Genomic DNA, 12,463 nt, shown 5'->3' with positions numbered 1-12,463 from the left:
TTTAATTTGATTAAGAGGTGATCAATATTTCTTTCCCCCCAAAATTCATTTATTTGACAATCAACAGACATTTTCCTTATTATGTTTATAGCTTTATACTAAAGAGTGAAATTCAGAAAGAATGAGTTCTAGCTGTTGAGAGACTATCTAGTTGGGCATGGGGAACAGAAGTAGGGAAGGAAAAGGGGGAGGAGAGGAGTAATGGGAAATGAGGGAGGTAATCAGCAGAGAGTAAGGCATGGATTGCTTATTTACACAAGAAAGCAAAAGACCCAAACCAATCACTGTGAGACAATGTGGGATGCCTAAAAACTATGTTTTAAATTTAGGCCTTGAAAGGAGGGAAAGAAAGGACTCCCAAAATAGTCTAAGCAATGAATTCTTGGTGCCAAAAGAGGAGTGTAATGACTAAGAAACAAGGCCAGATGTCAGAGAGTCTACACCATTTCCAAGCAGCTATTTGGTTCCCCAATTTCCACCCTTCGCTCTGAATGTCTCCTGTGGCTGCAGACTCAGAAAGGCAGATGGAAGCAGGCCTAGCAAAGGGTCCTTGATTCTTTTATTAGATGGACTCACCAGGCAGATGTTTAAGAATGATACTATATGCATTTGACAGTCATTGACCAACAAGTTAGATAATAGAAGGACAATCTGTGTCCTTATAATCGCAGTCACTTTTTTTGGAAGATTGACATGAAACAGGGACACTGACCTGACTAGCAATATCAGTGGCGTTCTTGGCTCTCATGAAGTCAGGCGTTTCATTGGCCATGGCGTTCAGGCCTTTTCCTTTGACTCCCAGCTCCAGGTCTCTCTTATATTCTTTCTATAGTAACATTTTTAAAAAGGTTCCTTACTTCCATGATTAAATAAAAAATGTACAGAGTGACTATAAATCCACATAACATGCGACCTTAGTTGCTATGTTCATCTTTCCCTAAGGTAGGATGCAGTGGTGACCACCAAAATCCATTTTAAGGCCTCTTTTTGAACACTTCAGCATCTTTTTTTTAGAAAATTAATTATAAAGCAAATTTTAAATCTGGTAACAACTAGGATTAAACTTAGAGCACACCACTCTCATTTGGTGTTTTTATTTAAATGAGCACACCAAATGGATCAAGAGTAATAATATTAGATAAATAATAGGTTAGGATAGTGATAGCCACTATAGACACAGATTGCTATGATATCAACTCATTAGAAATTAAGATATATTTTATTTAATGGTAGTAATCATGTTGGATATGGAATTTGAAATTCAAAAACTCTTTTCATTTCTTTGGATTTGTGTCTGTGTGTATCTTGGCTATGAATTATGTGCATGCAGTTGGCTGGGGACCCACCTCATTGAGGATTTGAGTGGCGTTCTTTGCTCTTATCATGTCGGGAGTATCTTCCATTTCATGGAGACCCTTCCCACGGATGCTTTCCTCTAGATCTCTCCTGTACTCTTTCTGTATCACAAAATAAAAGCAGCAATGGTGACCAGAAAGCCTGGATTGCTCTTCTCAGGTAAAGGGTCAAAATCCCCAAAGATAAAAAGCCCTTTCAATTTTAAACAGTTGCAATTTAGTAAATAAAGATATCAATAAAAGCAGGGTATAAGCTTCATCAGTTAATATGAAATATTCAATAAAAACTAGAAATTAATAGGATGGTAAGGTAAGCACATTTTGTTCGGTACTCAATTAAAATATCAGAAGAATGAACATGGGTCATAGGTTAGGTGACCAAATGTGAACCCAACTCGAAACCCACAAAGTTAGGTGGTGGTTTAAATGGCGGGAGGTGGTGAAAGTGGCATTAGTGCAGTTATTTGGATCCAGAGGGAAAGAAAAGACCAACTGGGCACTACCTCGCTGATTATTTTGGTTGCATATTTGGCATGTAATGAAGCTGGCGTGACCTCCAGGCCAGTCAGGTTTCTGCCTTTGATGGACTCATCATATTCTTTCCTGTATTCTTTCTAATGTGAGTAGGAAGAAAGAACAAGTTAAGAAAAAGACACGTTATTATTATTTACTAGAGGCCCGGTGCATGAAAATTCGTGTACGCAGAAGGGGGAGTCCCAGTCCTTCAGCCCGGCCTGCACCCTCTTGCAGTCTGGGAGCCCTCAGGGGATGTCCAACTGATGGCTTAGGCCCACTGCCCATGGGGAGCAGGTCTAAGCTGCAGTCTGGCCTCCCTCTGTGGGAGGTAACCAGGCGAGCCAATCAGGGGATGGCGCTGGCCAGCGAGTGGCCAGCCCCGCCACTCCCACCCCCCATTGCCCTTCCGCGGCCACTGGTCACCGCTGCCCTCCCCCTGCCCCCATTGCCGTCCCCTCCCTCTGCCCACTGGCATGCGCCTTGGCTGGCCTGGCGCTGCTTGCTCACTAGCCCCGCCCTCCCAACCCGTCATTCCACTGTTTGGTCTATTTGCATATTACACTTTTATTATATAGGATTACTATATAGGATGTCTCAATCTTAAGAAGGTATTACATTTTCTTTCTATGTTGGCCTCTTAACTTGGTCATAGTTCTGCTGATGGTAACATACTTAAAACATGTCTGATTTTTCTGGATATACTTTGTCTAGAGCAAATGGCCTCAAGGAAATGTGACTGGGGCTGGCCCTCCATGAGAGCAGAGGGAAGGACCCAGGAATCCACTGTCATCTCTCCTGATGACATTTTTCTTAAGGCAACAAAAGATTTTACTTCTGAATTAGAGGTAAGCAACTCAAGGGAAAAAAATAAAACAACCCAGAGAAAGGAGAGCCTGAGGTCACCAGATACAAACTTGACCTTTTTCATAATCATGATCTATTATTTTTAATCACTTAAATAGATTTTGTGGACAAAATTATTTTTATTTTTTTTTATTTTTTTTAATTGTTTTTATTTTATTTTATTTTTTTTATTGCTTTACGTATTACAAAGGGTATTACATATGTATCCATTTTATCCCCCCGCCCTAGACAGTCCCCTAGCCTCCCCTATCCCCCAGTGTCTTATGTCCATTGGTTATGCTTATATGCATGCATACAAGTCCTTTAGTTGATCTCTTACCCCCCTACCTCCTGCCCCCCAACCCTCCCCGGCCTTCCCGCTGCAGTTTGACAATCTGTTTGAGGCAGCTCTGCCTCTGTATCTATTATTGTTCAAAAGTTTATAATGGTCTCTATTGTCCATGAATGAGTGAGATCATGTGGTATTTTTCCTTTATTGACTGGCTTATTTCAAAATTATTTTTAGATGCCTCTGCTAACATTTCTAAAATAGGAATTATGGCACCTTGACTTTTGATGTTTTGATAAACACCTTGATCACTAACCTTCTTTTGTTTGGCTTGGGGCTATGTATCAAGAGAAGACCAGTCCAACCCTAGCCAGTTGCTCAGTGGGTAGAGCATTGGCCTGTGGACTGAAGGGTCCTGGGTTTGATTCTGGTCAAGGGTACATGCCAAGTTGCAGGTTTGATCCTCAGTAGGGAGCATGCAGGAGGCAGCCAATCAATGATTCTCTCATCATTGATGTTTCTATCTCTCTCACTCTCTCCCTTCCACTTTAAAATAAGTAAAAACATATAAAAAATAAAGTAATTAAGAAAAAAGGAAAGAGAGCGAGAGAGAAGAGCAATCCAAAACTGATGGTAAGTCCATGCAGAGGGAATGTTTCAATCATGAAAAAAAATTGTAATATTCAATATAATTTCAGTATTAGCAATAGTTTACTGTGTTCTATTTCTATGAAAATTATAGTTAAAATAAGACATATGTGGTAAATTTTATTTGATAACTGAACCATAGGATTTTAGAGATCATATGGTAAAGCATCCCATCATCTACTACTGTGGGATAATTGAAAGCTGGATACGTTTGTGAGCACAGCATGTTTTCCTCAGGTTGAGGGTGTGTTTGCTGTGTGGTGTGTTTGCGTAGGACTTACCCCACTCTGCATCTGCTGAGATTCTTTGGCGGTGAGGTACGTTGGTGTTTCAAAGTCCAACATGGGCTTTCCTCGTTCCTTTTCATACTTTTCTTTGTATTTCACCTAGTGACGAAAAGCCTTATTAGCTATCCCTCCTCGGGTCAATTTGTAGACAGATTCCAGTTTAAGGATAGTATTTTTCAATTGACACATTATGTCCAAATGGGTGGCATCTCTGCCACTCAAGACAGATCCAGAACTTTTTTGTTGCCAACGGGGAAAAACACCATTTCTGTCTGCAAGGCATAATCAGGATGTGTGTTCAACTCATGGAGACAAAAGAATCACTGCAGAAGGATCACCAGAGTGAAACACTGAGGCAAGAAAACGCATGGGGAAGATCCCCCATAGATAAGGTTGGCCAAGATCTGATATGTGTAGATGAGAACATTTTAACCCCGGCATTAGTCAATACTTCTGATTTTCAAAAATCTCCAGTTTTTCTTTCATAAGAATTGTTATCAGACAACTGGGGTCTTGATTTGATGGATAATGCTAAAACTTCACAGGTTAATAACTCTTCCTAGGTCATAACCGGTCACATATGTAAGGCAACCAACGTAAGTTGGTGTAAAAATAAAAACTAGTTTACATGTTGACTGACTTACTAATAAACCTGACATTCTCTAAAAACCCCCAACACTATTTTACAAACACAATCCCTTTACCCTCATGGGATGAAAGTCAGAGGCCCTTGTTCATGCAGTGTCTTGGTGGCAATGCTCAATGTCAGCTCTTTTTATTATAACAACACATCACGGAGGCCTGGGGGCAAGTGCTACTTTATGGATGACGTGGGGGTATTTCTAGTAATTTAGCCCTTGTGGTTAATGCCCAACCGGGACCTTAATAATGCTGAATTTGTAATATGGGAGGACATGTGACAGCAAGCTCCTTCTCTCAATTCTTTCCTTCATTATTTGCAAATTTTGCAATTCCTAATATACCCAGAGACTGCTTCATTGGTAGGTCTGATCATATCACTTACCTGCTTAAAATCTTCCCAAGCCTCTCTACCATCCATTGTTTCTTAACTTCCAGGGCAGGCTCATGGGGGCACATTGGGGTCATTGTAAGGGCTTTGTTCCCCTTTGTAACATAATCTGATGCTTCCAGTCCCAGTCAGTAACCTGACTCACACACATTGTACAGTTTCTCCAATACATGTTGATGCTGTTATCACTGATGACATAAACAGTTGTTTCAAAATGTTACTAAGTTCAAAGCCCCTGTATCTATGGACATTTTCTCAAGCTGTAGTTACCGGAACTGTCACTACTATCCTGGGGGGAATCCACGCAAGCTTCTGACACTGTAGACGATGAGCGTCAGGGAAAAGGTCAGTCTTGGTCAACTTACGATGCTCTGCAATTCCGTGGCCTCCTTTAGGTGCAGCTGCTCCAGGTTGTCAGGGATGGTGTGGTAGTGGCCTTTGCTCTTCTCATACTTCTTCTTGTACTGGTACTGAGGGGAAGGTGGCAAAAAGGGCACGTGGATGTTAAAGCTGCGTGGCCTTCCTGTGTTTCCTCTTTGGGTTAGACATGTACACAGCAGCAGGAGCGAGGCCACATTACAATGAGCACATGCTAACTAGGGGGGTAAGAAACAGCTTTAAAGGCTGGAGTCCACCGTCAGCTTTGTCAGGTAATACAGGTTGCACACACTTAGGGCATGTGGCGTATTCGAAGTGGGCTTAAGAGTGAAAAGTGAAAGAGGTCCTTTAAAGGAGGAAAGAGATTGGTTAATTGAACAAAAGTTTAAATATTCTAAAAAACAAAAGCATTTTCTTATATTCTGGGAGGTGTCATGGTCAGTGGAGAGGTGGTAGGTTACGGTTGTAATTTAGAGGAAGGCACTCAAACATGAGAGGAGGTTTTCAATCAACCTAGTGTGTCAGTAGCAGAGAAGTTAGAGGCGTGTGAGCTCAGAGGAGGAATTTAGCTGCGACTGGCTGAAACAAGCTGATTCTGGAGCAAATGACTGAGCTTACAGAACTGGCGAGTTGGCTTGTATTCAGGACATGATTCATTATCAGAGATTCCTTCATGTCAGTCACGGGTTTGTGAAGTTTCTTGAGGTCAGCCTTATATTTAACCTGTATGTTAAGAGGGAAAAGGATAGTATGTAAATAGGGGATAGTAAACAGTACGAGTGGAAACCATAGTAAGACTCATCCAGAAACAAATGCTGGAGATGGTGATGAACAACCGTGTCTTAGTCATGTAGCCAAAAAATGGAAACAGTATAATTCATCAATAGGTGAACGAATAAACAGAATGTTTATACATATAATGGAATATTATTTAGTCATAAAAAGGAATGAAATTCTGGATACACATTACAACATGGATGAACCTTGAAAACATTATGTGGGTGAAATCAGCCAGACAAAAGAGACAAATATTGTATGATTCCACATATACGAAATCTCTAATAGGCAAATTCATTGGAATGCAAAGTAGCTTAGGGATTACCAGTGAGGAGAATGGAGAGTTTTTTGCTTAATATAGAGTTTCTATTTGGAGGTGATAAAAAGTTTTAGAAATCATGGTGATAGCTGGACAAAATTGTGAGTGTAACTAATGTCTGGAAAAATAGTTGAATGACAAATTTCATGTTATATATTTTACCACAATTTAAAAAACATACCTCACTTGCAAGATTGTTAGCATCTTTCATGACTTTGTAGAGCTGGCTGTCTTTTGGATTGTATTTTGGTGTCTTGCCCTTCTCTTTGTCGAAATTTTCTCGGTATTTAATCTAACAGCAAATGCAAAAATCCAAATTATTCCTGAACATAAATTAAATTGAGGACTGTGAATTGGAAAAAATATAAATGAAAAAAAATATGTTATACATAAAGTGATCAAATAATTTATTATCCAAACTAGGACTCTTTTAATACTGAAAGGGGCATTATGGTAATTAGGTTGGGACAACAGTCAATCAAGAATAAGATCCAGTGAAATTGTATTTGCCATCTTTCATCACTCTGGGTAATCATTTTCAGATTAGCCAGAGTGATGAAAGATGATCACCTCTTTTTAATGCAAAACAAAAATAAAAGGAAAATGCATTAGGCTAAATTCAGAGAAGTGAGCTGATGTATTTGATTTGGAGCAACTTGGCCCTCCTAACTAGACAAGATGAAAGCATTTTAGGTCTGTTTCAAGGAGTTCCAAGAGGAATTGTCAATGATCAGAAGTATGAGATGTCAGGCACCTGTTAAGTTAGGAGAATTTATTGTTATTTTAAAATAGTACTTGGGCTACATCATCTTAATTTTTTAAACTTGGCAAAAAAAATGGCATAGCTTTTGAGTAAAGAGGACAAAGTTTAGGAATTAATGGCTTCTACATCATTTCAGACTAGAAGAAAAAAGTGAGCTACTTTAGAATAATGAGAAAATAGGATTAAATATACTTTTAGGTTCATAACACTAAGACAATGCAAAAAACTAAAGTACTTCCATTTTAAAAAATAAGCATAATGCCTGGCACTAATAGTTGCTCAATAAATGTATTTGATGGAATGAAAGGAAGAAACAGCCATCATGCCTAGGCAAAATAGCTAAAGAAGATGTTTCATTTATAAGAAAATTCAACAGGATAAATTGAAACAGGAACATGTCCTTACTGAAAGACAGACTAATGTCTTTGCCAAGAGTACTGTAGGATTAAGTCCCCTGGTTGTTCACTCTAAGAAGAATGAAAAATGAGCTCTCTCTGGATGCTAGTCAGCTAAAAGGGCAATATTTGACTCTCTGGGAAATCTAGAATTTCTGTTATTGGTAAGGTGAAAGACTCGCCCATTCATTTAGCACCCTAGGACCCACTCACCCCGACATTTTACTCTGTAGGCATTTAAAAGCAGCACCCTTCATGCTTCATCATGTTACTTCACTTCCCCACCACTTTACATATTCAGCAGGACAAACACAAGTGAGACCACTCAAATGCTAAGAACAAGGACATCTGCCACCTCAGAGGAAATGCATCCACAAAGCTGACACTCACTTCTTTTGAATAAACCTACGGTGGAAATGCATAGGGAAACATAAGCATGCAGAACAGTACCACGTGATGCAGGCACATGGAGACAGATACATAAAGGAAGAGGAGAAGCACAACATAAAAGGAAAAGGAAATGTAAATAACTGGCTCCTCTCTGAAAAAAATTCATTCTCAAAATAAAGAAATGAGAGGCCTGCTAAAGAAAGTCAGAGGTCATGAGCTGGTGCCTGGACCAAAAGGAAGCTTCTTGTAAGGGATATAGAAACCCGTAAGGCAGGGTTGATCCCAAGAGCTGGGAGACACAGAAAGGCAAAGTAAACCAGATGTCCAGAGTCAGACCGAGGAAGAAGAATTGCAAAGGCCCAGATTCTCAGATAAAAATAAAATCTGCTTCTTTTAGAAGTATGTTAGATTCCTCTTTCTGTCTTTTAGGAAATAACTTGTTTCTGAAGAAATATTTCCTTAACGAGCAGCAAATCCATTGGTCTTGCTTCAGTATCTTTTTCTTCTGTTAATTTCAAGTAAACTTAAATTTTCAACTGTTTAATGAAAAAAATCCATGCCCCCCTTTCCCACAGAAAGACCCCCCCAAGCAAATGTAACCTAGAAAACAACTATTATGAATCTGAGTTCAGCACAAAACAAACTTCCTTTTTAACTGGATCTTCCTAAGAATTACTTACTACATTTTAAAAGATATGGACACACATCAGATTCAGGACTCCAGGAATTCTGGGACTAGGCAGTAAATATAGTAAATTCCTGGCATTGGACTAGGCAGTGAGTACAGTAAAACTAAATACATGTGCATTACGGAATGGTAAAGCCTTCTTTTTCTTGTTAATCATGGAACCTGAGAGGCAACCATGCAATGGTATTGTCAAGTGCAACACCAGCATGTATAATCCCATCAGGCTCAGCTATTGGCTTATATGGATGTAGTATAGGAAATATTTTCAAATCAATTATTCTTTCAAAGTTTAATTTAATTAAAGGTCTGAGATCCAACTGTTCAGCTCTTTATCAAGGAATTGGTCTTGTAAAGACTGAGAAACAGGCCCAAGAATTAGAAAACTTCTTGCTATTAAGACTGTAAAACAGAGGGTTAAAGAACTATGAGTTCATAGTATGTCCGAACAGAGAGACTGTATTAAGTGCCAATCTCAAATGTATTAAACATCAACAATGGCCATCAGCAGAGGTTTTCTTTGTGTGGTGGAAGATGAGATTCTTCATTTGTTTTCATCTTTTAATTTGGTCTTTGTCAGCAATTCAAAATATACTGGGAGGCCATGTCTGAGTCTAGTCTATCTTCCTACTCCAAGTGGCATGTTCCAGAGGGCAAGCTTCATGCATGAAAAGATGGATGTGTGCAAAAGTATACTCTTTAACAAATTTCCATAGCATTCTACACATGCCGACACAAAATCAACAGGAAAGAGTGCAACTTGGTCAGTCAGTCCCCTGACCAAGGCTAGGGAAGTCGACAAGAAAAAGAGGAAGACAGAGATCTCGGCTTGCCGGTGCCAGTCTTACATCACTCATGAGTGCATTAACTTTCTTAAGATGCCTCATCATAGGGGTGTCATAAGATGCGGCGCCGTGCCCGTGTCCTCTCCTTTGGCCTTTGAGGTAGTCTGCCTAGAGTGCCAGCAAGACAGCAAAGTCAGAATTGGGAGGGCCCACCTATAGGGGAAAACCTATTGGGCCAGGGGGTCACACCAGGAAGCTGTAAATGCAGAGGCAAGCCTTTCACAGAAAGTAAACGCAGGAAGGTGAACTCATAAAAGGATCTGGTTGGGGCTCATTCTCTATATCATAGCATTCACTTAGAATTAGGAATATGAGCCTCTTGATGTTTAAATACAGCAAAGTCTTCAAAATGTCAACATGCAAAGTCATTTCTTTGTTTTTAACTTGATAATGGTATTACCTTGGGAATTTAAAAACATATTAAACATTTTTGCATTAGAAAGTTTTTGTTATATTTCATTACTCTTAGAGATTATACTGTTTTGTGTTGGCGATTTCATATTTTGGTCTCAAATGCTTACACAATTCCATTAATTTATAATAAAACATTGCATAGGAGTATTACACTAAAAAACTTAAAAAGTCATATTTGCTTGTCATCAGGCATCTGAACTTTGTCTCTTCATCATCATGATGGCTTGTTTTGTACCTTGATATTACTACTTTATGCCTTCCAAAAGATTGGAATCCCATGTGTGCTATTGCCGAAAGTCATACATAAAACAACCAAAAGTATCCCAAACCTGTTTCTTTAAACAAATACTTGAGAGAACAGACAATGAAGAAGGTAGGACCTCTAAATTGGAGGAGAAATAAGGTATTGTTGAGCTCAAGTTCTCCAGGACTAAGACTTGCTCTCTGAAAGAGCTGATGGTGGGTCATGGAGTCTCTGAGCTAACAGTCTGAACACCTGTCCTAACTCAGGAGTATCATAGATAATTGTTCTAACAAGGGAAATTAGGTAATATGGCAATTAAGTTTGAGCAACACATTTCTGAGCCCATCTGCTCAATAACATCAAATCTGCTAAAATGAAGCATTCCCACTCAGCACCCTGCGCATACCTTGATCAAGCATTTGTCACCCCTGTGGTACTTACTTATCCACGGATCTATAGTCTGAGGACATCTTCCCTAGGTCCTAGCACAGGCGCTTCATATATGTACGTTGAATGAAAGAATAAAGGTTACTGCATCTGGTTGGATCCTAGACACTTGCATGTTAACAAGGCCTCACAGGTGAGTTAAGTATGAATTAAGCCCTTGGGAGGTAACCTCCCATGTCTAGAGACAAGTTCCAAGAGGAACTCTGGAGCTGATGTTCTTATCACATGAAAATAGCTAAGCACTCAAACACCCCTAGACACATACCCATAAATGGAAAAGTGGCGAAAAAGAAAGGCCTGGAGATGTTAGCCATAAACAAGAAAGATGGTCCTTAACACACGTGTTCTGGTACGTTTCAAAGCTAATCTTTTCATGTTAGAGCTGCCTCTTGCCCATCTGCATTACCTGGCTGCTCAGCTTGGCTGCTTTCTTGGCCATTTCAATGTCTGGGCGACCAAGCATGCTTAACCCGTGGCTGCCCTCCTTCCGGTGCTTGGCTCTGTACTCCACCTGCATCGAAGGAAACCGAAATGGCAATACATCCTCGGTGGTGTGGCCCTTGGGGATCAGGTGCATGTTAACCACATCTTTACCTCGCTGGCCTGCTTGGCTGCCTGCGTGGCCTTCTTGATGTCGGGCCGATCAGCCACTGTGGTGTAATGCAGGTTTTCTTTGGCATCTTTTCTGTAAGCAACCTTTATATTTGGGGGGAAAAAGTTCACTCCTTTGAGAGACATGCTATCCTTCCTAAGTCCTCATTAAGTACAAGGGACCTTTTTATTAAAACCAAACTAATCCCACCACCATGTTTATTAAAGTAGAAGACACAAAAGTTAGGGTGACAGGAACCAGCATGCACCAATTTGAAATCCATGGGCTCAGTGGGCCCCCAAAGAGTGTCGAGAGGAGAAACTTACGTCACTCTGCTTCTTGGCCACTTCCATGGCATGTTTCACGTCTGGGGGCTCCATCATGATGGAGTAGTTGGATTTCCCTTTCTCCTTGACAAACTTCTTTTTGTAATTTGTCTGAAAAGAGCCGGAATTACATATGTGAGCGGGGGAAGCTGGAAACAGGACTGATTTACTTGAAGAACTTTGAGACGATCTCCAGGGAAACCCCCGGCTCCCCGTTTTGGACCTGTCTGGAACCCGGGTCTCTGTCCATATTCTAGCTCTTTCCTGTCATCTCTGTCCCATAGCCCAACACTGGAACCACACACCAATCTTTGGAGAAATGACCACAGGGAACTTAAGCTCTGTCATGCATCATTTCTACCTCTTTAAAACAGATGGAACTATATAGGGCTCATAAACTAGGATATCGTGATTATTAATGTATTATTGATTAGGCCATAGTAGGCAGAGATTACCAAGATACAGAGGTGGTTTGCTTCTCTAAAATTGTTTAGCAGTTTAATGGTAGGAGAGGCCAATCTCCATTAGCGATCTTTTCTCCCCTTATCAGCACTAGGTTAACAACAGCTTATATTGCTAGATAACATGACCTTTGGCAAAACCCACATCTGCCATAGTTGCCATAATTGGATCAATAATAAGTTGTCCTTTTAACCAGAGTTCAAAATCGTGATCACAGACAGGTGTTGATGGTAAGAACAAAATGACATAAAGGAAGGCGTTTGTAAGCAAAACGGCAGCTTCCGGTCTGGCTGGATCCTAAGGTCAAGGGGCCCAGCTGCTGCCCAGTCCCTGGGGCTGTCACTCACATCGCTGACATGCTTGGTCACTTCCTTGACGCGAATAGTGTTCGGGGTCTCCGGCAGCGTCGTGTACGAGCCCTGGGCCAAGTGCTTCTTCACGTAGTCCTTATACTTGTT

General features: G+C 40.4%; 1 protein-coding gene across 36 annotated transcripts in view; it reads right to left on the bottom strand.

The window, feature by feature from the left end:
• Nucleotides 1–12,463, bottom strand: part of NEB (nebulin) — a 192,582-nt gene that overhangs the window by 22,810 nt on the left and 157,309 nt on the right. For 33 of the 36 annotated variants that reach the window (XM_059704463.1, XM_059704461.1, XM_059704462.1 and 30 more), the window contains 12 exons: nucleotides 12,353–12,463; nucleotides 11,544–11,654; nucleotides 11,220–11,321; nucleotides 11,032–11,136; nucleotides 9,524–9,628; nucleotides 6,624–6,734; nucleotides 5,965–6,069; nucleotides 5,334–5,438; nucleotides 3,933–4,037; nucleotides 1,859–1,969; nucleotides 1,347–1,457; nucleotides 713–826 (listed from right to left, as the gene is read on the bottom strand). In XM_059704463.1, the coding sequence (XP_059560446.1) occupies nucleotides 713–826; nucleotides 1,347–1,457; nucleotides 1,859–1,969; nucleotides 3,933–4,037; nucleotides 5,334–5,438; nucleotides 5,965–6,069; nucleotides 6,624–6,734; nucleotides 9,524–9,628; nucleotides 11,032–11,136; nucleotides 11,220–11,321; nucleotides 11,544–11,654; nucleotides 12,353–12,463 (1,296 nt within the window). The remainder of the gene's footprint in view (nucleotides 1–712; nucleotides 827–1,346; nucleotides 1,458–1,858; nucleotides 1,970–3,932; nucleotides 4,038–5,333; nucleotides 5,439–5,964; nucleotides 6,070–6,623; nucleotides 6,735–9,523; nucleotides 9,629–11,031; nucleotides 11,137–11,219; nucleotides 11,322–11,543; nucleotides 11,655–12,352) is intronic. The other 3 variants (XM_059704470.1, XM_059704498.1, XM_059704469.1) reach the window with 1 other exon arrangement.

The sequence above is a fragment of the Myotis daubentonii genome, chromosome 7 (genome assembly GCF_963259705.1).
Source record: "Myotis daubentonii chromosome 7, mMyoDau2.1, whole genome shotgun sequence".
In the NCBI taxonomy this organism is placed as follows: Eukaryota; Metazoa; Chordata; class Mammalia; order Chiroptera; family Vespertilionidae; genus Myotis; species Myotis daubentonii.
This window is presented reverse-complemented; position numbering and strand designations above follow the sequence as displayed.